Source organism: Prenolepis imparis, unplaced genomic scaffold, assembly GCF_030444845.1.
Source record: "Prenolepis imparis isolate NDT839.2.m4 unplaced genomic scaffold, iyPreImpa1.0 SCAF_1, whole genome shotgun sequence".
NCBI lineage: Eukaryota > Metazoa > Arthropoda > Insecta > Hymenoptera > Formicidae > Prenolepis > Prenolepis imparis.
The window spans coordinates 4,637,911-4,661,279 of record NW_028141159.1 but is presented as its reverse complement, the minus strand read 5'-3'; the positions used below and the strand labels follow the sequence as shown (position 1 = coordinate 4,661,279).

Here is a 23,369-nt window from a genome sequence, read left to right as displayed (position 1 = left end):
TAATTTACTGCATTAATAAAAATTCTTCAACGTATTGCGAGATTATGATAAATTATATATATAATTATAAGATATATATGTCCTTAAAATAAATAATTTTGTCTGTATTACGTCGTGAAAATGATTTTATTATTCGTTATCAAATTGAAAATATAAAAAGATATATTTCTAACGTAGAAGAGAAGAAAGCAAGAAAGAATTTGAAGGGACGAGCGCAAAGAATGTCAAAACATTACGAATGCTGGCACGTGAAAGGGCATGAATCCATTGAACGGGATCAATAGGAAGGTTTAATCCTCTCGCAGTGCTGCGCAGCTTCGACAACAAGCCAGCTACTCGAAGAAGGCATTGAAAAGGAAGCCAGTAGAATCGCTTTTAATCCTTTCGTACAATTTACGAAGTCGTAAAAATAGAAATGACTCTCAATGACATCGAGAGCCGCGATGAAATGGCTGTTTATTCGTAATCGGATTTACAGAACAAATCTATGGCAAATAAGATCCCGAGCATTTATTCTGCGAACTTAATTTTATCATCCAAAACGTTTCTCGATGACACCGAAAATATATAAATTATACGCTTCTAGCTTTTCATTTATTAAAAGAAAAAATATATAAATAAAATAATAATAATGATATATATTATTATGGAATATTATCCGTAAAAGTAAAAAGTCAAATTTGATCAAATGAGTATAATCGTGAGCTTTAGAGGTTTTATATTTTTCTCATGATGATGATACGTTATATCGAAAATAATGAAAGATAAATCTCTATCATATTATTTATTCGAGCTAATATTATAACGCTTCGTCACGTGTACTTGTACACAATTATGTACATGTGTTATATCGATGTTGCACCATTGCACCGAATTACCTCTAATTCCTCGCGTTCTCCGTTCGTGTGGACGCATAGCAGAGTGTTTTTTTCTTTTTCTCTTTTTTTTTGCACACGCGTCCGTGTGTGCACTTCGCCCCGAGGACGACGGTTTCCATTGGCGAGGGCATAGGGTGGATACGGTAGTATGAGCAAGGGGGCCTGATTGGCGACAGGGTGAGAAGAGAGGCTAAGACAGGAAAAGCGAGACGGGACCAATCAGAGAGCGGACTTCGAGGGTGTCGTTGCTAGGCAACGAAACACACCCCAACACCCAAGGGGAGAAAACCCCCGGGGGATATATCATCCAGCGATACAGTCGACGCTAAAAGTTATCGCACCCTTGAGAGACAGAGAGACGCCCTTTTAACCTTGCTGACAAGCCTGGATTTTGACGCGGATCATTGAACAATGTTGGATTTAATCTGCCGAGTTTAATCTGAAGGAACATTGTACGAGTTTAAATTTTTAATGCATGAAAAAACTATTAAATTTTTAATTTTAAATATAATCCTTCGATTGCAACATCTACATTGCAAAAATCATATTCGATAATATTATTGAAGAGCCGAGAATCGCAGGATTACATTTAACTAAACGCGTGAATACGAAAGAGGGACATTTTGCAGCAAAAATAAATATATACATCATCCTCTTCAAAGGAAACTACTCGTATCTTCATCTAAATGAAAAATATCCAATCAGCCCACGCGGTGGTCCTAATCTAATCGCGCAACTTCGATCCATTCCACGAGTCCATTCAGAATTACAACATCCAAGCATGAATGAACTCGTTTCACGTCGATCACTCGCGCTTGCTGTTGCATTCCCTCCTACCCCCGTCAGGTTCTTCTCCTCCCCCCGCCACCCGCTGTACTCTCGTTCTATTTCTTTCTCCCCTTTCTCTCGTTTTCACTATGTGCTGAATAAACAGTTGATCCCGCGTACATAAAGACCGCGATTCTTCCTTTTTTTTTTTTTCGCGCAACACGCACTTCCGGTCCTATCGTCGACCGATGTACGAGACCGATGCGGCACTTCCACCGGCATTAATTAATCGAATCGTTGTCATTCGGCGATCACCCACGTTCGCCCCCGTGAGCGGTATTTTAAAGCCGCAGCTGGCCGCAGCGACGGCCAATGAATGGAACCACGTTGCGCATTTGCGGAATTGCATTCCGATACGTCGCCCACCGGATCGTCGTCTCCGATGACAAGCGTCTACTGTTTTGCCGCAATGCAGCTGCATGGTGAACGCGGTCTCCGAGTCACCGAGTTCATTCAAATGCTCCGTCACGTCTCGGAACCCAAGAATACTCAAGATAACTCAAACGCTATCGAAATGTCGAGACTTTGCTCCTAATATCAAGTATTTTGTACCATGGATACATAATCTGCGATCTATCAGATAGTTAAGATGCTACAAATTTTTGCGTGGACAATAGCGAGTTCTCTCTCTGTAAATATAATTCTTTTGATGTTGCTATTACATTTGTTAATCTTATTGATTTTCTAAAAGAGAGAGATACTTCTGACACTCGACATCATTTAAAATTTAAATAAAAGTTTCGCTAAACTTGCAAACATGTTTGTATTGTGAGTGTAAGCGTAGATAAAATTAAAGATCGTGCTCTTTATCACGAGTTCTACAATGATGAAATGAAATTCAAAGTATTCACCGAAAACCTTCTCAAAGACCGAGGACTCCTTTAATTGAGATATACAATTAATTCGAGTATTTGTCATCGATGATTAAGGTTTAAGAGTTTCTCGCGACAGAGAAGAGAGTGGGTTGAATGTCAAGTGCCAATTAGCTCGCGGTTACGGTTTGATTTTAGGAAATCGTCGCTAATTGGTCGGGATTGTGGTGCTTCGCGAAACTTTGTGGCCGAACGAGACAAAAGCTGGGGCGAAGTCCTTTCTAATATCCGCCAATTCCGTGTAACAGGGGAGCAACTTTGTGCCTTCGAGAATGTTTGATAAAGGATCTCCGGACAAAAGGAAGAACGCGGACGGAGCCTCCGAGAGATCGAGTCTTCTCGATATAATTAGCGGTATTAATGCCGCCACACCGATCTAACCAATCCTAAATTCCGTCCAGCATTTTTTGCAACGAGCTTTCGACGCGGGCCATCAAATTTGTGTAATAATGAAACCGCAACTCACATTTTAAGCAAGTTATGTTCAGCAAGCATTTTAAACACCTATGCTCTTTTTAATTAACATAGGGAGATTATTAACCTTCTATTACGTATAAATTGATTATCAATATCGGATACCAGATTTTTATCGGAGTTGATGTTACATAGATAAATTGTGCTAGCTTAGAATATATAACGTGATTTAGAGAGAACTAAGGGTTTTAAAATTTCGTAACAGTAGATTCGTAAAAATTTTCATAGCTGGAAAAGAACCGTATATTCTCGAAATATTAAATCCTTTGAAAAATATGGTGAGACTATATATTTCACATTATATTTATTATGCAAAATATAAAAACGCAATTTTACAAGTTGATATAAAAACACGATATTTTCTTCATTTAAAATAATTAAAATTATTAAAACAATATGATATACTCGAGAATGGAAAACAAGAGAAAACACTGGAAAAAACTATATCGTGACGACTACATAAAAACAGAAAGTAAAATCGCAAAAACGAAAATATTAAAGGGAAGAGGAGACAGTATGAGATTCATCCATGAAGAATACAAAATATTGTTAAGAATAAATTATAACGAACGAGGATAAAAGACAACATAACACAAATTCCAAAAAAAGACGAGGATTGGCATTTAATTATCTGACGAAGAAGATGAAGAGAGAAGGAGGGAAAAAAGTGGAGAAGAGAAGCGAAGTAAGGAAACAAAGAGAGTATGATGAGAAAGAGGCGAGGATCGTAGAGAGCTGTCAAAGAGAAGCGCATGAGAATATCGAAAGACTCGTCTCTTTGGCGATGAGAACGGCAGCGCAAACGACGCGCGCGACGAGAAAGGGGTGGCGGAAGAGGATAGCGAAGTTCCGAGGGATAGGGAATCGGCGTTTGGTTGAGGGGATTGGGCGAGGGTTTGGTCGCCATGGCGACAAGCAGCCCCCGGGACCCTCGCAGCTCGTTGCCGGGGTTGGTCGAAAAGGGTGGCCCAGGGCGTCCGCCGGGCAGGTTAGGCTGGGTACGCAGCCCGAATGTCACTCGGCACAAGGGGACACAAGGATGTCCTTCGGACGCGATGGGGAGCAGAGTGAATGCGATGAATGGTGGCGGCGGGAGGAACAGGAAAACGACGAGGAGGTGGTGGAGGAAGAGGAGGAGGAGGAGGAGGAGGAGGAGGAGGAGGAGGAGGTGGTGGTGATGGAGGTGGTGAACGGCGGCGGGGAGACTGCTGCGGCCCAAGATGGCCGACGACACTCACCATGTCAATAACACCCTTCTTCGGCGCAAACCCACCCCTTCCCGGCTCCACCGCCTCGCGCACCCCCTCGCCGTTCTCCGTCATCCACCCCCATAGCCGACTTTCGTAACCATCGCCGTGCGTCAACGACGCACCGCGTCGAGGACGGGATGTCTCGCCACCGTTTCCCCGGCTTCCTGCCTCTGCCGGTAATTAACGCGACCTCCCTGTCGCCGGAAAAGTGTAAAGGGACGCTTGGAAGTTGGCGAGATGACGCACGCGCGCGCGGGGGCGACGAGACGATGAAGGGGACCATTGCGAGCGAGGGCGTAATTCCGTTAAGTGTCTTCGTAAACTTCGTTAGCTGCATTTCCCGACATTACCCACCCTACCGCGCTGCCGCGCAACCCCTGAACGCGTCCCTCGCGGGGGTGCAATATGGGGTTGCGACAACGGCAGCGGCGATGGAGACTGCATAGTCGGTAATGTTACCGCCGATAGGTCGCATCGATGGTCTTTCGAGGTTGCGTAATGGACGGAAGTCGAGAGAAAATATATTTCGTCGAGCGCTTCTACGCCAACTATTCACCGTCGAAAGCCCAGCGAGAATAACAAAATATTTACTACAGCTGCAAATATTCATGCTGCGAAAGTACTTGATACCTTCTACCCAAGTTCAAACTCCTTCTTTTAATTTTCTTTATATAGATAGAAAAAAAAGAGATAATACCGCATATCCGTGTTATTATTGTTTTGATTTTTCGAAAAATATATATCGAAATATAATTAGCGAAAATTCACGCGCGACAATTGCAAAATTACGTTAACCAAAGAGTAAATGATTCCGTTATTGAATATCATTACGTCAGTTCGATACATTTGATCACGTTGAGATGTGCGAGCCGGCCACACGCGGTGATATTATTTCAAGGGTTCATGAATAATATGAACAGCACATTAGTGTTGCAAATGTAACATTAGTTACATTTCAATCGAAGATAATAATAATCATTAACCATAATTTACAAATAATATATGAGTTGATTGTACCAGGATGTGCAGTAATTTTCACCGAAGCAAATCCGCATGCGGTTGCATGATCGCTAATGAACCGAAAACTATAGGCTGCATTACGATGCACCGTTAAATCACTTTTGTAATTCATTATGTTGTCGAGAATTGTAAAAATTATTCATTACCAGTTAAAGCGCGGAGAACTGAAATTGCCATTCTTCGCGATATTGTTATATTTTATAGATAGGGAAACTTAGATAGAGAACTTTTATAGATAGAGAATTTAACTTTTATAGATAAAGAAACTTATCTTAAATCTTCGAAAGAGAAAAAAAGTACTATTCGGAGAGAGGGAGTAAAAATTTTTTTATATATATTATATATATCCTATGTGCAAAGCTGTCGCGAGCGAGCATTCTTGCTAATAAAAATAAGGTTAAAAGTCAGTTTAGAATTTTGCAAAATATTAATGTTATCCATTAACTGAATGGTATCTTTTAAAATATATTGATTCTGTGAATACATTCTTTACGCTCTTATATAAAAAGTTCTCGAGAATGTTCTTTTCGTACTTGATAAAGAAATGCGCCATTTTTATAGACAGATGTTAGCACAGACCGGGATGCTATATTAAATATAACTGCGGCGGGTCTTCGCGCTCGAATGACTCAAATTATACAATACTCTCTTTTCGAGTATCGCCACGTACAATGTGGGCAGACACCTGGAACGTTCGCGCAACGTTTCGTTTCGTTCGAGATACAATGTATCCATTAAACCATGTAAAACTGAGAGAAATCTTTCTCTCAACAGTCTAACTTGGTAACGTGTTCATTAATAAATACGTTATTATAACCGATGCGTTTTTTAAATGTAACAGAGATGAAAGGTAAATATTTAACAAGAGTGACATTTTTTTCGGAGGAATATATCGAATATTAAAAAGGAAAGTATTTTTCCGATTTTTAACTCACCTACATCTATTCCATTGCTCTCTTTCCGCAAGTTCTCTGAAACAGAAAAATTTTTATTTATCAAAAACTGACAGAAATTCTTAACAAAAAATCGGTTCTTTTATAAAATGTTACAATTCCAAATTATTAAATTTCAAAAACCACCAAGAGAGATAAATAAATGAGCAACAATAGTAAATATGTTGCATCACAAATACATTCCATCAACTGTATATTTGTCTACTCTGTTCAATCAATAATTTATTTGGATATGTCAATGTCGATAGATTATATATGGGAGAAATAACTTTTAATCTATTGTACCGTCAGTCAAGTGACTATCGATATGAGTTTGAAGCAAGATGCAAATAGGGAGAAAATGATGAAAATTACCGCGCGCGAACCAACGCGCGGCCGATGCGTGGAAAAAGGAAATAAAGGCAAAGAAAAAATTTCGTCGAGGGCAACGCGGATCACGCTGAAAAGATCCTCGCTAATAGGCATTATATTTTTCGTTCTGTACATCACGAGAGGCAGTCGGATTATATGGGCCTGTCAGCGGTCTAATAACTAGTTTAAGGCCCGCCCCGCATCTGATACGGGAAAAGGACCCTTTCTCATACAATGTGCGCATTAAATACTAATCGCAATGTGCGCGAGCGATATAATGGCACCGTACTAAACGAATTCGTGTGTGTATGACAGCTTCAAAGGGTGCCGACATAAAAAAAAGAAAAGGAAAAAATACGTGAGACGTCGATCATCTCTCGGTGAAACTGTTTTCAGCATTTATTTGATAAAGAGAGATAATAATGTGATTCGTATAAAAATAAAGCTGTTGCAGTGTTTTCAGTAAATTTCTCATCTTTTACCCTTAAAAATCTCATATCTAGGAACAAAAGAGCTGGAAACATACAACATTCGTTGCGTATTGTTGAGTTCGCCGTACATCGCTTTTTCTATAGCTTCGAGAGAGAATACATAGACAAGAGTCAGAAACGACGTAACCCGTTGTTTCCGTGCCGTTATTAAAACAGCGCCTTCGTATTTGCGATCGCCACGAAGCCATCGGCCATTTTCTGTCGCCGCATGGCGATCCCTTTACCCCAGTGTGGTCGGTTGCAGCAATTTCCTCCCTTGCCCGTTCCGTACGCGTTCTCTCTCCAAAGGGGTTGCTCAGGGTGATGCTCCTCCAGTATAGGGCCGCCACACGGAGGGTTCATCTTTCATACGAGGTGGGTCGGTGGCACGGAATTTCACCCCCGTTGGGGTCGACCGCGGAGAGATATCCCGGGATATTATCCCTCGGGAAGCCGTGTAATGAAATCGTTCCGGCACCCCCGTGGCATTATTCCCTCGTCGATATAACCTACCACCCTGCGTAAGGATATAGGTGTATCATACAAGGCGCAGCTGCACGTCGGCACCGATACGCCCCCTCCTCTTTCATATGTGTCGTCCCTTAGCGGAGGATAAACATAAGAGTGAGCCGGCGCGGCGTCAGCAACGAGACGGCATCATTAAGAAATCCCTGAGCTTAACCACGTGCGCCCTTCACCCTTTTTACCAGGATCGGCCGGTCGCCATTTTCAATCGATTTCTCGCGAGGGGTGCATAAAATGAATATACGCGAAGCACAACGTCGCGCGTTCATAGAATGCCGGTTTCCGACACATTCGAAGTGCTGCACAAAATTATCGCGTGTATAGAAATAAAATAAAACATGTAACCACGCATGCGGACTTTTACTATTTAAACGAGAGAAAAAAATTGTATTTATATGCGTGTAAAAAAAATTTTTTTTAAGTATAGATGTATGTATATATTTATAATACATGTAAAATGTAATTTTATTTTTTAGAACGCGTAGTTCGATCGTTTACATTTAATGAGAACGGAATTAGAGAGAATAGTATATCGTGAACATCGAAGGATGGTACTTTTTAAAAATGACTATATGTATTATGCGTTGTGCATAAAAGTTATGGAAACATACTTTGCACATGCAATAAGGAAAACAATAATTCATAATCAGCTAGCCTTTCCGCGCCGTAAATAACTCTTCATTAAAAATAATAATAGGGAAATTTGAAATATACATTTCAAATATTTGTTGCAAGTTAACGATATAAATAAAGAATATTTAGACGTAATAAACAGTTCGCCACGCATATGAAAAAGAGATTTTTATACGTGAATGCTTTCTCTTTGAGCATGCAGAGAATAGATACCGTATGTAACGTCATATCTTTTTGAGCCTTTTATACGTTAACATACGTTATATGAAAAACTTCTCATTTGCGTGCAATTTTTCTACGATTCACTCGGGTCGCATCTTGCATTTCATCTGCGCTTCATTTTCTCTTATTCATTCTGCTCGTATCATTCTGCCGTTTTTCCATCGCTTTGTATTCTCATTTCTTTCTTCAGCTGTATCATCGTTAATAAAAACTATGCTAGCTAGTAATTAATATCCGTATATGTAATTATCGCGAAACATCGCGTGATGTATCGCCTCGTATTCGAGCTTTGGACAAGTTTATTTCCTAGATTTCTTCAAAATCAAAGCTTTCGAAAAAACACTATTATATATTTTTTACAAAACATCCTATGTATAATATATAATTATTTCTGAAGAAATAAACATCTTTCCAAGGTTTCACAGAAATATCGTAATTATTCCAAGCATGATTCTTCCTTTGAGATTCGTTTTGTACGAAATGGACTGATCAAATGATGCTCATTTCTCTTCATTTCCTCCGTTTTTGTGATAAATTCGACTTACTTTCAAATCAAAGTATGATGAAAATAATAAGTTCTTTTCACGGAGAGAGACAATTTTTAGAAAACAAAGTTTTTTAATATACTTCCCCATTAAGCTTCGAGACTGTTATACATTAGTTCTTATCATGTATTTCTAAATCACAAGTCTGAATCTAACTGCGGAAAACATCTGTATCGACACGTCTTTTTCATACACATACACACACACACACACACACACACACAGATCGTTGACTTTTGTCATCAATGAAACGTCCTACAGCAAAATAATCGTGTGCGTAAAGGAGCGCGGCCTGTTTTATCGAGGGCTTTACAAGAGAGCAGCTTTCGATTCATCGCACAATAATATGACGGAAATGTCAGTCAATTAATAAGCATAACGAACCTGACTAATTTCGGCCTTTGTTCGTTACGTGACCTGGATGGATGAATAAAGTGGCCGTTATATGTGTATATGTGCGGCCTTTATGATTGGTCAGATCTGTATCGCGACAGCCGGTTCCGCTTTTGCCAAGCCGCGGCCAACGAAATGCACGGTAAAACTTCGTGAACCTTTTTAACCGCGTGCACGTGCCGACGAGATATCGTTTTCGTTCTTAGTTCTGTATCACCCTCGTCGCTCCCTTCCTTCCATCAACTTGCGAACGCTTTTTTCTTACGCCTGCATCTTCAATCGTGCCAGCGCGATGGCGAAGAGAGAGGGAGAGACAATGAGATTTTTAAAAAATATACCCAAGTCGATTTAGAACTATATCTAATGTACGGATATGTATTTTTAAATATTTTTTTAATAGATCAAGAATTGTTAGTTTTTAATTACATCTACAGAATTTTCTTTGTTAATTAATAATAAGCTAAAAAATATCACACTAAAATTAAATATTGAAATAAAATATTAAATAAATGTGTGCGATAGAATAGAGTTCCAAAACATCTTTAAATAAATCCAAATGAAACATTAACCGAGAAATGTGTCATCGAAAAATTTTGTGGTCGCGAAATGCATTTTAACTGTAATATTCATAGAAAACCACGAAAAATCACATTTTTTCGAAATTAGTATTTCATACGAATACAAATCACGTTGTCATATTCATAGAAATAACACGCCAGGTGAGAAACCAATAGTTACAGGTATGATCGTTACGCAGTCGCTGTGTTTTCATTGTACGATTGAAAAATATTTGCGTACATTTCCGAGCATAATTATACATTTTTCAATGTATTTTTTGAATTTTTAACGATTTTAAAATTCTACATACATTTCTACATTCTATTATGTACAGCTAAGCTCTGTGAAATAATTAAAAGAATATTAGAATCACTTCCTTTAAATCTAAAAAAACATTAATCACAGAAATATATTCATTAGAAATATATTTCTTAAGTGATTAAAATAAATAAACTTGATTTAGGATATTACGAGAATATAAATAACGTGAGTTTCCATTCATTTCACGTGATGCATAAGCCGAGCTAAATTTAAATATTAATCGATTTTACTGAAACACTCGTTTCGCACACATTGTACGAATATCGTATCACTCTCGACGATAAGAACCGTCACACAAACCGACACAAAGCGCGCTGCGATTTCGATTTCGGCCGATTACTACAAAACTTTCCCTAATAATTACGAATAAGGGAGGCGGAAAGGGTTGGAGATTTTGCTGAAGAATCATCGCGCTTTAAGCGCTTTCATTTCGTGGCGTTTCTCTGCGAAAGGCTGCAGGAAGGAAAAAAAGAAAACGACAGAAAGGGGGAAGGTTCGCGATGGCGTCGTCGGATCCGTTGCTGATTGGACGATAGCAAGGGTACGCATTTTTAGCCACCCTTCGGATCTGCCCTCATTGTCATTTTAATTTCGATCCCCTCGGGGGCCAACGGGAAGGTGGGGCCGTACCAGAGGGAGCAGTATAGAAGCTACGCACCCTTGGCAAGATTGGTTCGACGACGCAGAAACTAGTTACAACGGAAACATGACGTTATATCGGGTGTCCCCTTCTAAAGCAGAGATGATAACAAAATTTTGCAGACGATTGACGACAATATTTATGAGACTACATTTATTTATTTTATTTAATCGGTTACTATGGAAAAATAAATTATTATTTCTCAAGAATTGTTTATTAGTTCTTTTAGTCGTTAAATTATATATTTTTGACAATTATGTCTTGTATCTGTCATAATAGATATAAGAAACAAATTTTTCTCATTCAAAGATGTCTGAATACATTTCTAACAACATTTTTCTAAATTGCGCTTTATAAATTATTAATGAATATATCACATCATTTTTTCCGCCTCAAGTTATCCTTCCAAGATGTTCGCAACATATCTACTTAATTTTTGGGATCTCGTGTCTTAATAACTAGCGGCCGGATATAACCGTTCTATCCACCGCTGATAGCTGCTACCGCGAACGATCGAATATCGGTGTCGATCAAACGGTGGACGACAGGTCGTCTTGAAAATGAGCGAGAGAAGCGCCCGATAAGAGCAGAAACGGATTAAAAAGAGAAAAAGACAGGTCAACCGGTGGGAAAGAGAGAATAAGGTAACAAAAAAATGTCGGGGAAGTTGGAGGAGGGTGGTTAAAGGGTGGCAAGCGGATGGCAAGGGGATGAGTGCCTTTCATGCCTTCTCCACCTCTTCCACCTCTTCCTCTCGCCGAGGTTTTCCGCAGGAAGAGCACAACCCCCGGCTGCGTGTGACAGCCATTTTAATTCCGAGCCCCGAGGGGGTCCCTGATTTTCATTCCCCATGATGGAACATCATCCGCCTGCTCGCCCCCACGTCCCGTCCCCCGCCACATCCCTCTTCCACCTCATCCCTCTTCCTCTTCCTATGCGGCGAAAAAGCTTTCAGACCGCATCCGCGAACACGAGGAAGCTCGGATAAGCACCACGCTCGGCGCCGCGCCGGCTATCTTGGCTGTCGCATCGCGAATCAAATAAAAGCTCCGGCTGAAGCCGGGGGGATGAACCGCCGCTGTTTAATTTCGGGAATAAGAACTCCGCTGGCGCGCTCGAAGGCTGCTCACTTCCCGCAGACATCACTATCGACTAGTCGATGAAATTCAGTTAATGCCAGCTTATTTCCTAGTTGAGAGCCAAACTAGGAAAATTGTAAAATGTGTCGAAGAGATATAATAGCCTTTTATATATATATATGAAGTATTTTTACATATATAAATATTTTATGGTTGCATGTGTGTATAACTAAATCGAGGTTATAGAACTTTAATCCTTTTTTTTAGATTAGTTTAAGATGTTTAATAAAATAAATGTATTCATTATGTATATATAAGTTTCCTTCTCTTTTAATGATATTTCTCGAGAATACCATTCATTTTTCGATGGCTAAATCCTTTCAACGATGACGCGGTGCTTCGCCATCGTCGTCCCTCTTTTTTCTCCGCCGCAAGCCGAGTTAATATTCCGGCGGAGGTAGACGCACGCGAAAATTGCATCTTTCTTCGCGCAAGCAGGTGCCTTTTTACGCGGCGCGGAACGGCAGCGACCGCGCGATATCTCGCTGCAGCATCTCGTACACCGTCTTTTTTCCTCATTACCCTCCATCCAACCCCACGGCACCACCGTCGACGTCGCCCACCCCCCAACCCTCACCGTCGCTCGTTCACTGACTCACCGGGGGCGTCTAATAATGTCGCCAGCCAGCCGTTCCACCCCCGGCTCAACCATCTATCCCTCATCCCTCCCCGTCATCTCCACCGCACCCTCCACGTCACCGGATGAGCGGCTGTGGAAGGCGGCCGGGGCGTCGGGGGTGGTGGCGGGCCGCGCCATATCTGCCGCCGACAAAATGAGCCTCGCTTAGCCGGCCATCCCCCACATCCCCCGCACGCCATCCAACCGCCCTCCGGCCCCGTAGGTGAAGCAGCGAGAAAACGATTCGCGCCACCAGCTAGATATCCCAGCGACCAAGTTTGGCGCGGAACCGTGCAGAGAATATTGTCTCTGACTGAACCATTGTTTTGTTTCGCAGAGAACGAAATGGAACGGTATCGGAGAGCTCTCTGTCATTTTCTACAATTTTCCAAATTGGAATAATTTTTTTTGTATTCTTATTTTCTACTCTCGCAATATCTCTTTGTTAATGCAAAACTCGTCTCTACTGTCTAATTAGTCCGATAGATAAAACTTAGATTAAAAGTGATATTTAACGACAATAATCAGGATAAGGCAAGAGAGGCGTTTTTCTTCATCATAATAAATTGTGAAATTAAAATCTTTTCGAAAAACTTACTATTATACAATTGACTTTTAAAAGAAATCAGTTTATTGTAAAACCTATCGAGTTTTACGATAGAGCAAATAGATTTTTCAAGCGATAGGAGACGCGGCTTAGATTCGGGGAGGATTATTTGAAAATCGAAACTGGGTTATTGAAACTTCGTTTCGCCGCTCGCGGATTCGCCAGTGAAACGATACCCTTTTCCGTAGATATATTCGATTGAATATCGAAATACGAGGGAAGTATTTAGAACACCCATATTAAGCAGAAAACAGATTATATTCCTGGTTAAAGATTGTTGCGATACTTTTTCGTTCTGTATATATTACCTCTTTTTCACTCTATTAAATTAATTACATTCGGTCGTTGCCTGATAAATTTCATTTATTGCACGTTTACATTTTACAAGGTGCGTCGCGCATACGAGTAGTAATAACAATTTTAACAGTAATTTAAAAATGACATTTTCCAGGACCGATACATACGCGAGATCATACGCGTAGCATCCAATTGTGGCTTTGTATCAGAGCGACGCGACGCAGTGCAGAATGTGAAATTAATTAATTTCATAATTCATAAGCAACTGTATGCAATAATGCATAAGATTGACGTAATATGCCCTAACCGTAACGTTGCAACCTCGAAATGACATAATTATATACGCGATAATTTTATTATTTATAATTACGAATGCATCGATATCTGTGTTTCAATTAAAAATGCCTCGTTAAAAGCATAAATCTCTCTCTCTCCCCCCCCCCCCCTCCCTCATCACTGTAAAAAAGGCATAGCTAAAAGAAAACAACAATGAAACATCCTATATATAATTGCGCGATATCTTACAATTATATATTAATATTATTATTATAATATTAATTTCACAAAAATATATATCGCGATGATACTTGAGTCATCAATTTTCGCGAATCACTCCAGCAGACGCTAACGACATTTGTTTACCATGTGTTTACGATTCGTCAAAACTTTTTCCCCATACTGTATTTTGACTTCCGAATCGCTGGTTCTCGCCCTGCAAAATGCACGGTCGGCCGTCGAACGCAACTATCAAGTAGCAATATCCTGGAGCAGACACGTGCAACCGCGAACAAAGCATTCCGATTTCAGATAGATAGTGATCAAAGTAACTTCGGTTCGTGGCCCGCGGAGCAGATCTCACGCTGTGAATGCAATTTATTGTTTCTCACTCGCAAACCCGAATGCGAACCAGCAGCCACCGAACGACTTGTAACTCGTCGATGATCAAGTAGCAATTAGAGAATAGCCTAGAGTACAAATGCCACCCGTTCGGAAAATGGAAACTACGCGAGTCTGCTCGAATGAATCACGCCGTGGTTCACGCTCGACTTTATGGCACGTGGAATGCCGTGTGTAAACTTAATGCCGCCGACCGGTTAAATTCGCTCGATAGATCATTGCATTGAAAATCATTTCCTAAAGTGTTTAAAGAGGTGGATAATTAGACAATTTATATTTCGAGATTATTAAAAATTTCAAAAGAAACGTTAACATGTTAATAATATCGGATTGATTTATATATGTATAGTCTTAACTTTTTCATCTTTTATGTTTCAATTTTCTTATGCATTAATTACATATTGACTCTGATATCCAAATGTCGCTGACAAGATTCCGTTCTATAATAGTATCAATTTTTTCGAGCATTTAACATTTTTCTTTGAAATCTAAAATTAATTTCGTGTAATTTTTTTTCAATGTAGAAGCTACGCACAACAATAATGTTTGATTTCAATTTATAACTTTGTTTCATACACTTATATCGAAAGTCCCTATAACAATCATTTATTTAACAAAACTCCGCGTGATTTCGATTGGTGATTAATTTCGTCTCGACAACTCGGGAGAAAAGGCTTCTTTTATCTGACATCGCGATCGCTGCTATTGAACATAGCGTAAAAGCAGAAACATGTCTCACAAACATGTCTCAACAACACAATCAGCGTGCGAATGTTCAATATCTATACGAACAAAAGTGCAGCTAACCGGGCGTGAGTTAGACAGGGAGTCTCTCAGATTGGATCACTCGGTAGATTATTTGGCTTTATGGTGCGGGGAATATACTATGCCAATATGACGTGGAGGGCTTGTTCACAGCGAGGGTGGTGGTAGCCATGGTAACGGCGGCACCCGCGAGTGTCGGCTCCAACGCCACCAGAATCCCTCATCTCCCTCTTTGCCCTGCTACCCTCTGCACCACCTCCCTCCCCCCGCTGCCCGCTACTCTCCTGACCCTCTCTCCATCCCCCAACGCTAGCAAAGCCGCCTCTCGCCCACCCTCGTGCCAGCGTCAGCACCCTTCACTCGTCCCCCCTCCCCCCGCTATACTTCGGAGTGAAAACCACCCCTAACTAAAGCCGTCCTGTAACACACACACACACACACACACACACACACACACACACACACACACACACACACACACACACACACACACACACACATGTACTGTATATATTATATATATACATACATATATAAATACATACATCACATATGCAATGCACATATATATACATACACTTTTATATGTATAAAGAGAAGAGATATATACATCTCTTCCTTTATATATATATATATATATATATATGCACACAGATGTACGTACGCTGCTACACACACATACATGCACGTATAGACGAGCAGGATATCTACCGCCTCCACGATCAATATGGTGGACAGACGCACTGACACCCTCCAGGGGAAGGCCAACTCGATTTACGAAATTTCGTCCTTCCCTCGATTCTACCCGGCTTTTTTTTCGGTAGACGCGGCGCTGCCGCGGAGGATGGCATCGCGGCGGCTCGACTCGATTTTGGAGGGTGGAGCCCCATACACGACGGAGACGTATTAATTGCGAACGATTCCCCCCTTCCTCCCTCCCTCACTATGATGGCGCACACTCGGCGACTCTCCGATCACTCGAAACGGCAACGGAAGTCGAAAACAATGGAGCGACGTTCTCCCATCTTGACTCTCGTGAAGCATTCTTTTCCCATTCAGTAACAACAGAGATCGCGAGAAATATGATCGCAAAATTTGCTGTTAAATTTATCATAAATATGGCAGAGTGAGGCAACGTCACGAAAAGAGATCGAAATAAAAATGTGTATCGGAAACGATATTTCGAACTGCCGCATTAAGTCTTGATCGCGCGATGTGAACGATGTGGACGATTGATGGAAGCTGGAGGAAGGAAGATGAACGTATTGGCGTATGAAAACGGACAGATCGCGATTGATGGGATCTAAAGAACCCTCGGGGTACTTTTGCGAAGCGTTTAGTTACATTCGCTTCCTCTTTTTCCGCGGGAGTAACTACTCAATAAAAACAAACCGGCAACCGGCCGTCCGCCGATCGCTCCGGGCTGGCTGCGTCGAATTGATGTCATCGCGCACAAACGGAATTACGAGTTTACTTGTTACTTGCGATCTTTTCGAAAAGCGTTGACAATGTTTGTTATGATTTGTAACGTTTCTATTTTGGGGCTTCGCGAATGGCAATCTTATACAACCGAGTCCATATCTATTTGTGCTACTGCCGCACACAGCCCGACAGACGATCAATTTTGTTATATGCTGTGATGGAAACGTCAAAAAAAATAACATTTGTAAATAAAATCCTTTGAATGTGAACTTCTGGAGAAAAAATGATTTATAATATTCTCATGTTAAAGAGAATAATATATAAAGAATAATAAAATTATTAATTTTCATAAATGTGTAAATAAAAAACTTTGGGAAACGTGGAGAACTTAGAGCTCTAAATAAATATATATGTATATGTATATATATATAAAAGATATAATACATACATATATCTACTAATCTCCGAGTTGTTTCAACACCAAATTGAAGATACTTGAATAATACATAGTCGTATTTTTTATAGAGATATCTAATTGCTGTCTTCTTATAATCTCTTTTTGTAGAGAAGCATTAAAAATGAATTTAAAAATATAATACATTCCGCATTCTCACTCTGTATACGCAAACTTAACAAATTGATTTCAAATAGCTTCGCACGAAGCAGAAACTGGATCGCATCGAGTTATTCCCGCAGCCGCGAGAATTATTGTCCCGGGTTAATTACCGTGGGAACATTACGCGGTACGCGGAAGTTAATAAAAACTTTCGGAGCGCGAATATAAACGCAGCTTGCCACGCGAAAGTATGACGCGTAAATACATTACAATTTTCCGCGTTTCGCATCCAATTTATTTATTATTGACCGGTGCTGGTATTAATGCCCGCGTTATGTTTATTCATCAGTAAATTATCGGGCGAGCGTCCAATTTATTTTTCGTGTGCGCGATACATTTCTCTCTCTGTGCAATATATTCTTATTTAATTACCATGACTCATATCTCTGCTCAATAAAACAAGTCATTGAAAAAAAAAATATCCTTTCAACATTTAACATCAATGATTCGGATTTTTTGGTTAATTAGTACATGACATATTACTTTAAAATTTATTTCTTAACTTAATATTTTAATCTATTGAATATTTCACATAAAATCACAATTAATACGTAAATGAATACGTTAAGTTTAGATGAGAATACAAATTTCAGAAACACCTTCTCATCTTTTTGTGATTTTAATGTAAAGTGAAAAAAATATCTAAAAGAAAATTTAATGCTGCAATTTATCGTTGTGCGAGATTATATACTAAGGCTCTCGATACAATTCGACATAAGCGCGGCTGTACGGAAGAAGCATTATTAATGGTTCGCCTAAATTATATCCGGGAAGAGTTCAGGTGTGCAAACAAGCCCGCGGCGAAAATTGCCAAAAGCCTGGTGCAGAGCGCACATCGCAGGATTTAATCCTTCTTCCCGTCGGCGATTTCGTTGATTTTCAAAACGCGAAACGACACGTTGCCCCTCGGGGCGAGGCACGCCCATGAGAAGTAAGATGGATCTGTCGATACATCGCCTGAAAGCGCGCAGCTCTCTCGATTTTCAGTTACGGCGATTGCGTTTTTAAACATCGGCCCGACTGACAGTATTTGCGTCGCCGTGAGCGAGAAGAATTTTATTTGCGCGGCGCTCTACTCTCGTTTCTATCCTCCTCTTCCTCAAAATAGAAACTGCCGGGGATATATATGTATGTATATCGCGGCGATATAAAAGTGAGCGGTTTAACGCGTGTCCGATTTTCAAAATAAAAGGGAACGCAACGATTCCTGTATCCCCGTTGCAAAACGTTATGCCGAATAGATCTCTGATTGTGGCGGCATATAAGAACGTAAGAATGTCATGCAAATCAAACAGCGGGTATACGAAACAACAATACGCGGTCTGGGGCGCATCTCGTGGATACATTTAAACAAAAAAAAATAAATAAATAAATAAAAATGTTGAAATTTAGAAGAAACGCGCGCGGTTCCCTCGAAAGCGGATTTCCTTTGCGCAACGAAGTCAGGCGAGGGGGCGACAGTTGGCCCTTTGAAATTCGGATTATTCGTCAACGGCGGTGAGTGGGCAAGCGTTTCGTCGGCTTCTCCGATTTCAATCGTCTAACCGCTTTAACGCACACTTTTCGGTCCCGCACGCCCAGTAGTGCGACAATAAAACATAAAAAATATGAAAAAAATTAATCGTTAGAAGAGAGGAATTCCTCTCTAGATCCCCACCGATTATTTTAAGGCTACACAGATAGAATTTTCTCTTAGAATTTATCTTGAAAATCGTGGTAATCGTGAGACAATATGGTATGGAAAGAATTATAAAAATGTTTAATTAATTTTACCAAACTTTTAGTAAATTTTACTATACTTTTAGTAAAATTAATCAAACATATTTTATATTTTATTGTGATAGATATTATTATTTTTTATTGTGATAAATATTAATCAGAGAAATTCTCATAAAATTCTTTCCATACCATATTGTCCCACGATTACCATAATTTTTAGGGTAAATTCTAAGAGAAAATTCTCTGATGTGTGCAAATATAAAAAAAATTGTACCATTAATTCTGTATTAAGTGGACGAAATAGGTAATAATTTCTACCAAGATACGTTTATTCATATTCTCGTTTCTACTTTAGAAATTACGAAAATGTGTCAATTATATGACGAAAAATAAAAGAGAAAGAGAGGGAGCAACATTATATTTAAGAGAATATAATTTCTCTGAAAATGTACGTAAAACTATACGCATTTCATTTCATCGCACAGATAAAATATTAACGTCAATCAGTTAAAAATGGAGAACCCGTCACACACATCGTACGCCAATAAATTACGCCGCGATTATGATAACGATTATCATTTCGACGATAATTGACTGTTTCGCGCATATAGAATGAATTATGGGCGGTGAAACATTCGTTGGGGCGCGCATTGCTATATTTATATTTTGACCGCAAAAGCTGTACAATTAATAGGGAGCATTAAAATTCAATCGCGCATGGTGAGAGATAGAATGAATAAAATCGCGTTGTAAGTACTAACGCACACTCGCGGTCAGAAAACCAGGAACTACAGCGCCTACCTCTATCTGACTCGTGAAACGGTATCATTACGCGGTTCACAATTAAACTGAGGATTATATTAATCATTCGCGGTTAAAAAGCTTAAGTTTGCCGATATTTTGCGAAATAACGATTTGTTTAAAATAACCGGAGCATTGATTATAATTACCGTCGAACTCTCGCAATACACACATCTGCACTCTTTCTCCCATTTATAATTAATTCTTAGTGCGCGCGCGCGCGCGCGTGCTCCGTTGTCGTATTTAAATTATAAACCACCAGCACAGCCATGCAGTTAATCGCCAGCATTAAAATTCAATTGAGTGTGGGAAGGGACGAAGTTAATGGGACGCTCTGTATGCGCGCACATGCATATCCACGTCGTGCGTGTACACGCGCAATACACGCATAATCGGACGCTCTCGCACGTAACGGAAGCCTCTAGGAAACATAAGGGATCTGATAGGCTTCATAGAGTGCCGCGAGGCTTTGATTGGTCAGCCGGCACGTGCACACGCGCATAAAGCGGTATATACGGCTGGTTGCATTACTAATTCTCTCCCGGCTTTGGGCTTATCTATCGTATCCCTTCTACACCCACACGCGGAGAGCCCATCTCAATCCAGGGTCCTGCGTCCATCTGGAGCAAATTCGACCACAGCCTCATCGCGTTAAGCCCATTACACGCACTCGTTGCGATGAAGCGCGGGGCACGGGCGTTACATAATTAATTTCCGTCGGTAATTTACACGCCAAAAACGTTTGCACGTAAGCTCGTAAATGCCTTGAAAGGTCACCGTAAGAAGCAGTCGGATAATATTCATCAACAATCAGTAACATCTATAATTTTACGCGAAAAATTTCTTGCTCTCGCGGAGAGATCTATTTCGTTCTCGAATAAAAGTTCAGGACAATCCGATTAAAAAAGATCATCGCGGTATAATTTATAATGACGAAGCTTAGCTTGCAAATCTGGTTCCACTTCTTTGAGAGATTCTCGATACCTTCATTTATGAATTATTTGCACCCGCCACTACATGGTTACAATTTTTTCAGCTCACTTCTTTTCTCCCCATAAACTCGATTAATTATTACAATTGAAAAGTGGAGACTTTAATTCTCCGAATCGAAATTCTCTGAACATTCCTCGCGATTTATTCGCGCTCAGCTGTATCGCCCTATTATGTCCACTTCGTACAGTTTTTTTTATCCACTTTTTCATCATTCGTCAACGGCTGTTTGCGCTAACTATCGTAGCATATAACGCGCGACCTTATTATCGCGGTGGCGCAAGAATGGCCGCTTATTTTCCTCGCTTGCGCTTTTCTCGAGAAAAGAAAAGAAATGAGAGGAAATAGCGCGAAAAGAAATAGCTTGTTAGTAATAACTTGTTACATATATGTATATGCCACTCGAATGGAAACTAGGAGAAGACTCGCATCTTCGCCCTTTCTTTCGCGAGCAAGAAACGCGGATGTCGCGCGAAAAGATCCTCTTCTCGCCATCTTTCTCTTTCTCCCCCTCACTCCTCTTTCTCTCTCTTTTTCAGAAAAAGAAATATATCTCATAGCAAAAGGAAGAACTCGAAATTATTAAAAAGAAAAGAAGCAATGGATAGAACGAAACTTATTTGAGCGACCTCTTTTTCGAATAATATCCGATATTCTAAAAGTTAGAATATAATTTAAAATCTGTATCATTGATAGAATCTGTGAAAAATTCAAAGAAATCCATGTTAAAATTTGTTAAAATGCTAAAGTCCAATGTGCGTATAAAACATTTGCCAATTAAAAAACTAAAAATTAAATTATAATAATTACTTCGGAAAATATAAGTATATTAAAATTTAATAATATATAAAAATGTTCGAATCATATAGGGGCAATGATAATTAATAATAATATTTATCATTATATAAAATTAAATATTGTAAGTTCAATAATTTTTATTTTTTATTCGTTTAATTCATGGACAGTGAAGCCTGTTATAGTGTCAAGTGTGTTAAACGAATATCAGTATTCCGTTTCAGTATATAATGTTTCCTGATTACATAATATTCGATCTTCATAATTATTTCGCTATATTTATAATATCATTTCACTATGTTCATGATATTCGCACAATATAACGCGCATGAATTCCAATAGTAATCAGAATTCGCCTATAATATATATACTAACGGATATTTATTGGCGGGCATGGCGGTGCATTATGATACTTTTGATAGTAACTGTACGCCACTTACGGGGTGAATATGAACACCGTCAGTATACAGACCCCCTATGAGGCTGACGATCAGGGTAAATATGGCCACTGTAATGGCGCCCAAGCGACATTTCACCCTTGAATGAATTAAACGCGCTGCTACTAAATATCTTTTTTCACTTTAGATCAAAAATGGAAAAATCCTGGCATAATAAAATGCCTCTTAAAAGAGATTTAACACTGATTTCGCATTATGCAAAATTCGTAGAAAATATATTTTTTTAAGTGACTCTCTCTCTCTCACACACCTTCTCTCTCTTTATATATATATATAACATATATGTATAGAGAAACATAATGTATAAATATTACATAAGTATATAGAATATATCACATAAATAATAAAAATCTTTCTCCATTAATTGTCGATGTAATATCGTCATTTAGTCATTCAAAATCAATAAAAGCAAATTTCAATCTTTACGTTAAAAATGTGGACTATATAGACGGTAGCGTGACGAGCGACCGACTGTTTAAACACAATGTCGACGGAAAAATGTGAAAATTCAGTTTTGGCAAACAGGCATCGCATGCGATTTATTTTCATTGTTAACACCGCGGTGCGAACTGTTTTCATTTCGCAATCAACAATTTTTTTCCTGCAAATAATAATCCGCAGTCTCAAATAATTTATAACGAGGCAAAATTCTAAATATGTATTTAAAAAAACGTTCGAAAATGTGTTTATCTGTTCTTATATTCTTTTGCACCATCATATCATGCAATAATGATTTAATGCAAAATCGGTTAAGTAAAATTGCGCGATATTAATGTTGTATGCAGATCGCTGATAATGCAAAAATCGGGAGGTCAATATTCACACGGAAGAATAATTGAAACATAGCACAATTGAATATATTTGAATCTCTCGGCACTCGTCGTATATATTTGTATACCTCGGACTTTCAGGAGCAGACCTGCCTTCCGATGTCCTCGCGACCATCGACGAAGCTCCGACAAGTTGTGCGTCCATCCAATTAGAAACAAACCCTGGTCTCAACAGCGTCCAGGATCTCGAGATCGATTTTGGTGTCCTCGTCATCTCTGAGAGGAACCAGTATGGTAAACCTGTCTCGGTAGTTTGAGAAACGAAGGGTGCACTCCGAGAAATCGAAAACCCTCTTCGGAGTAGAAAGAGGGAGAACGGAGAGACAGAAGAGAGAATCGGGAGATAGATGAAAAGATCCTGCAAAATCCTGTACCAGAATTCTCCGTTCTGCCCCCACCGCGCCCACCTTACCATGGAAACGAAAACCTCCGCAGCGGACAAAGAACAAAAGAGGGAACAAGGCTCGGGCGAGCTTCTCTC

At 39.7% G+C, this 23,369-nt stretch overlaps 1 protein-coding gene across 2 annotated transcripts in view; it reads right to left on the bottom strand.

Moving 5' to 3' along the window:
* LOC145943004 (Fanconi anemia group J protein homolog) overlaps positions 1-23,369 on the bottom strand; it is a 43,912-nt gene that overhangs the window by 3,243 nt on the left and 17,300 nt on the right. For both annotated transcript variants that reach the window (XM_083050180.1, XM_083050184.1), the window contains exon 4: positions 6,258-6,293. In XM_083050180.1, coding sequence (XP_082906306.1) covers positions 6,258-6,293 — 36 coding nt within the window. The remainder of the gene's footprint in view (positions 1-6,257; positions 6,294-23,369) is intronic.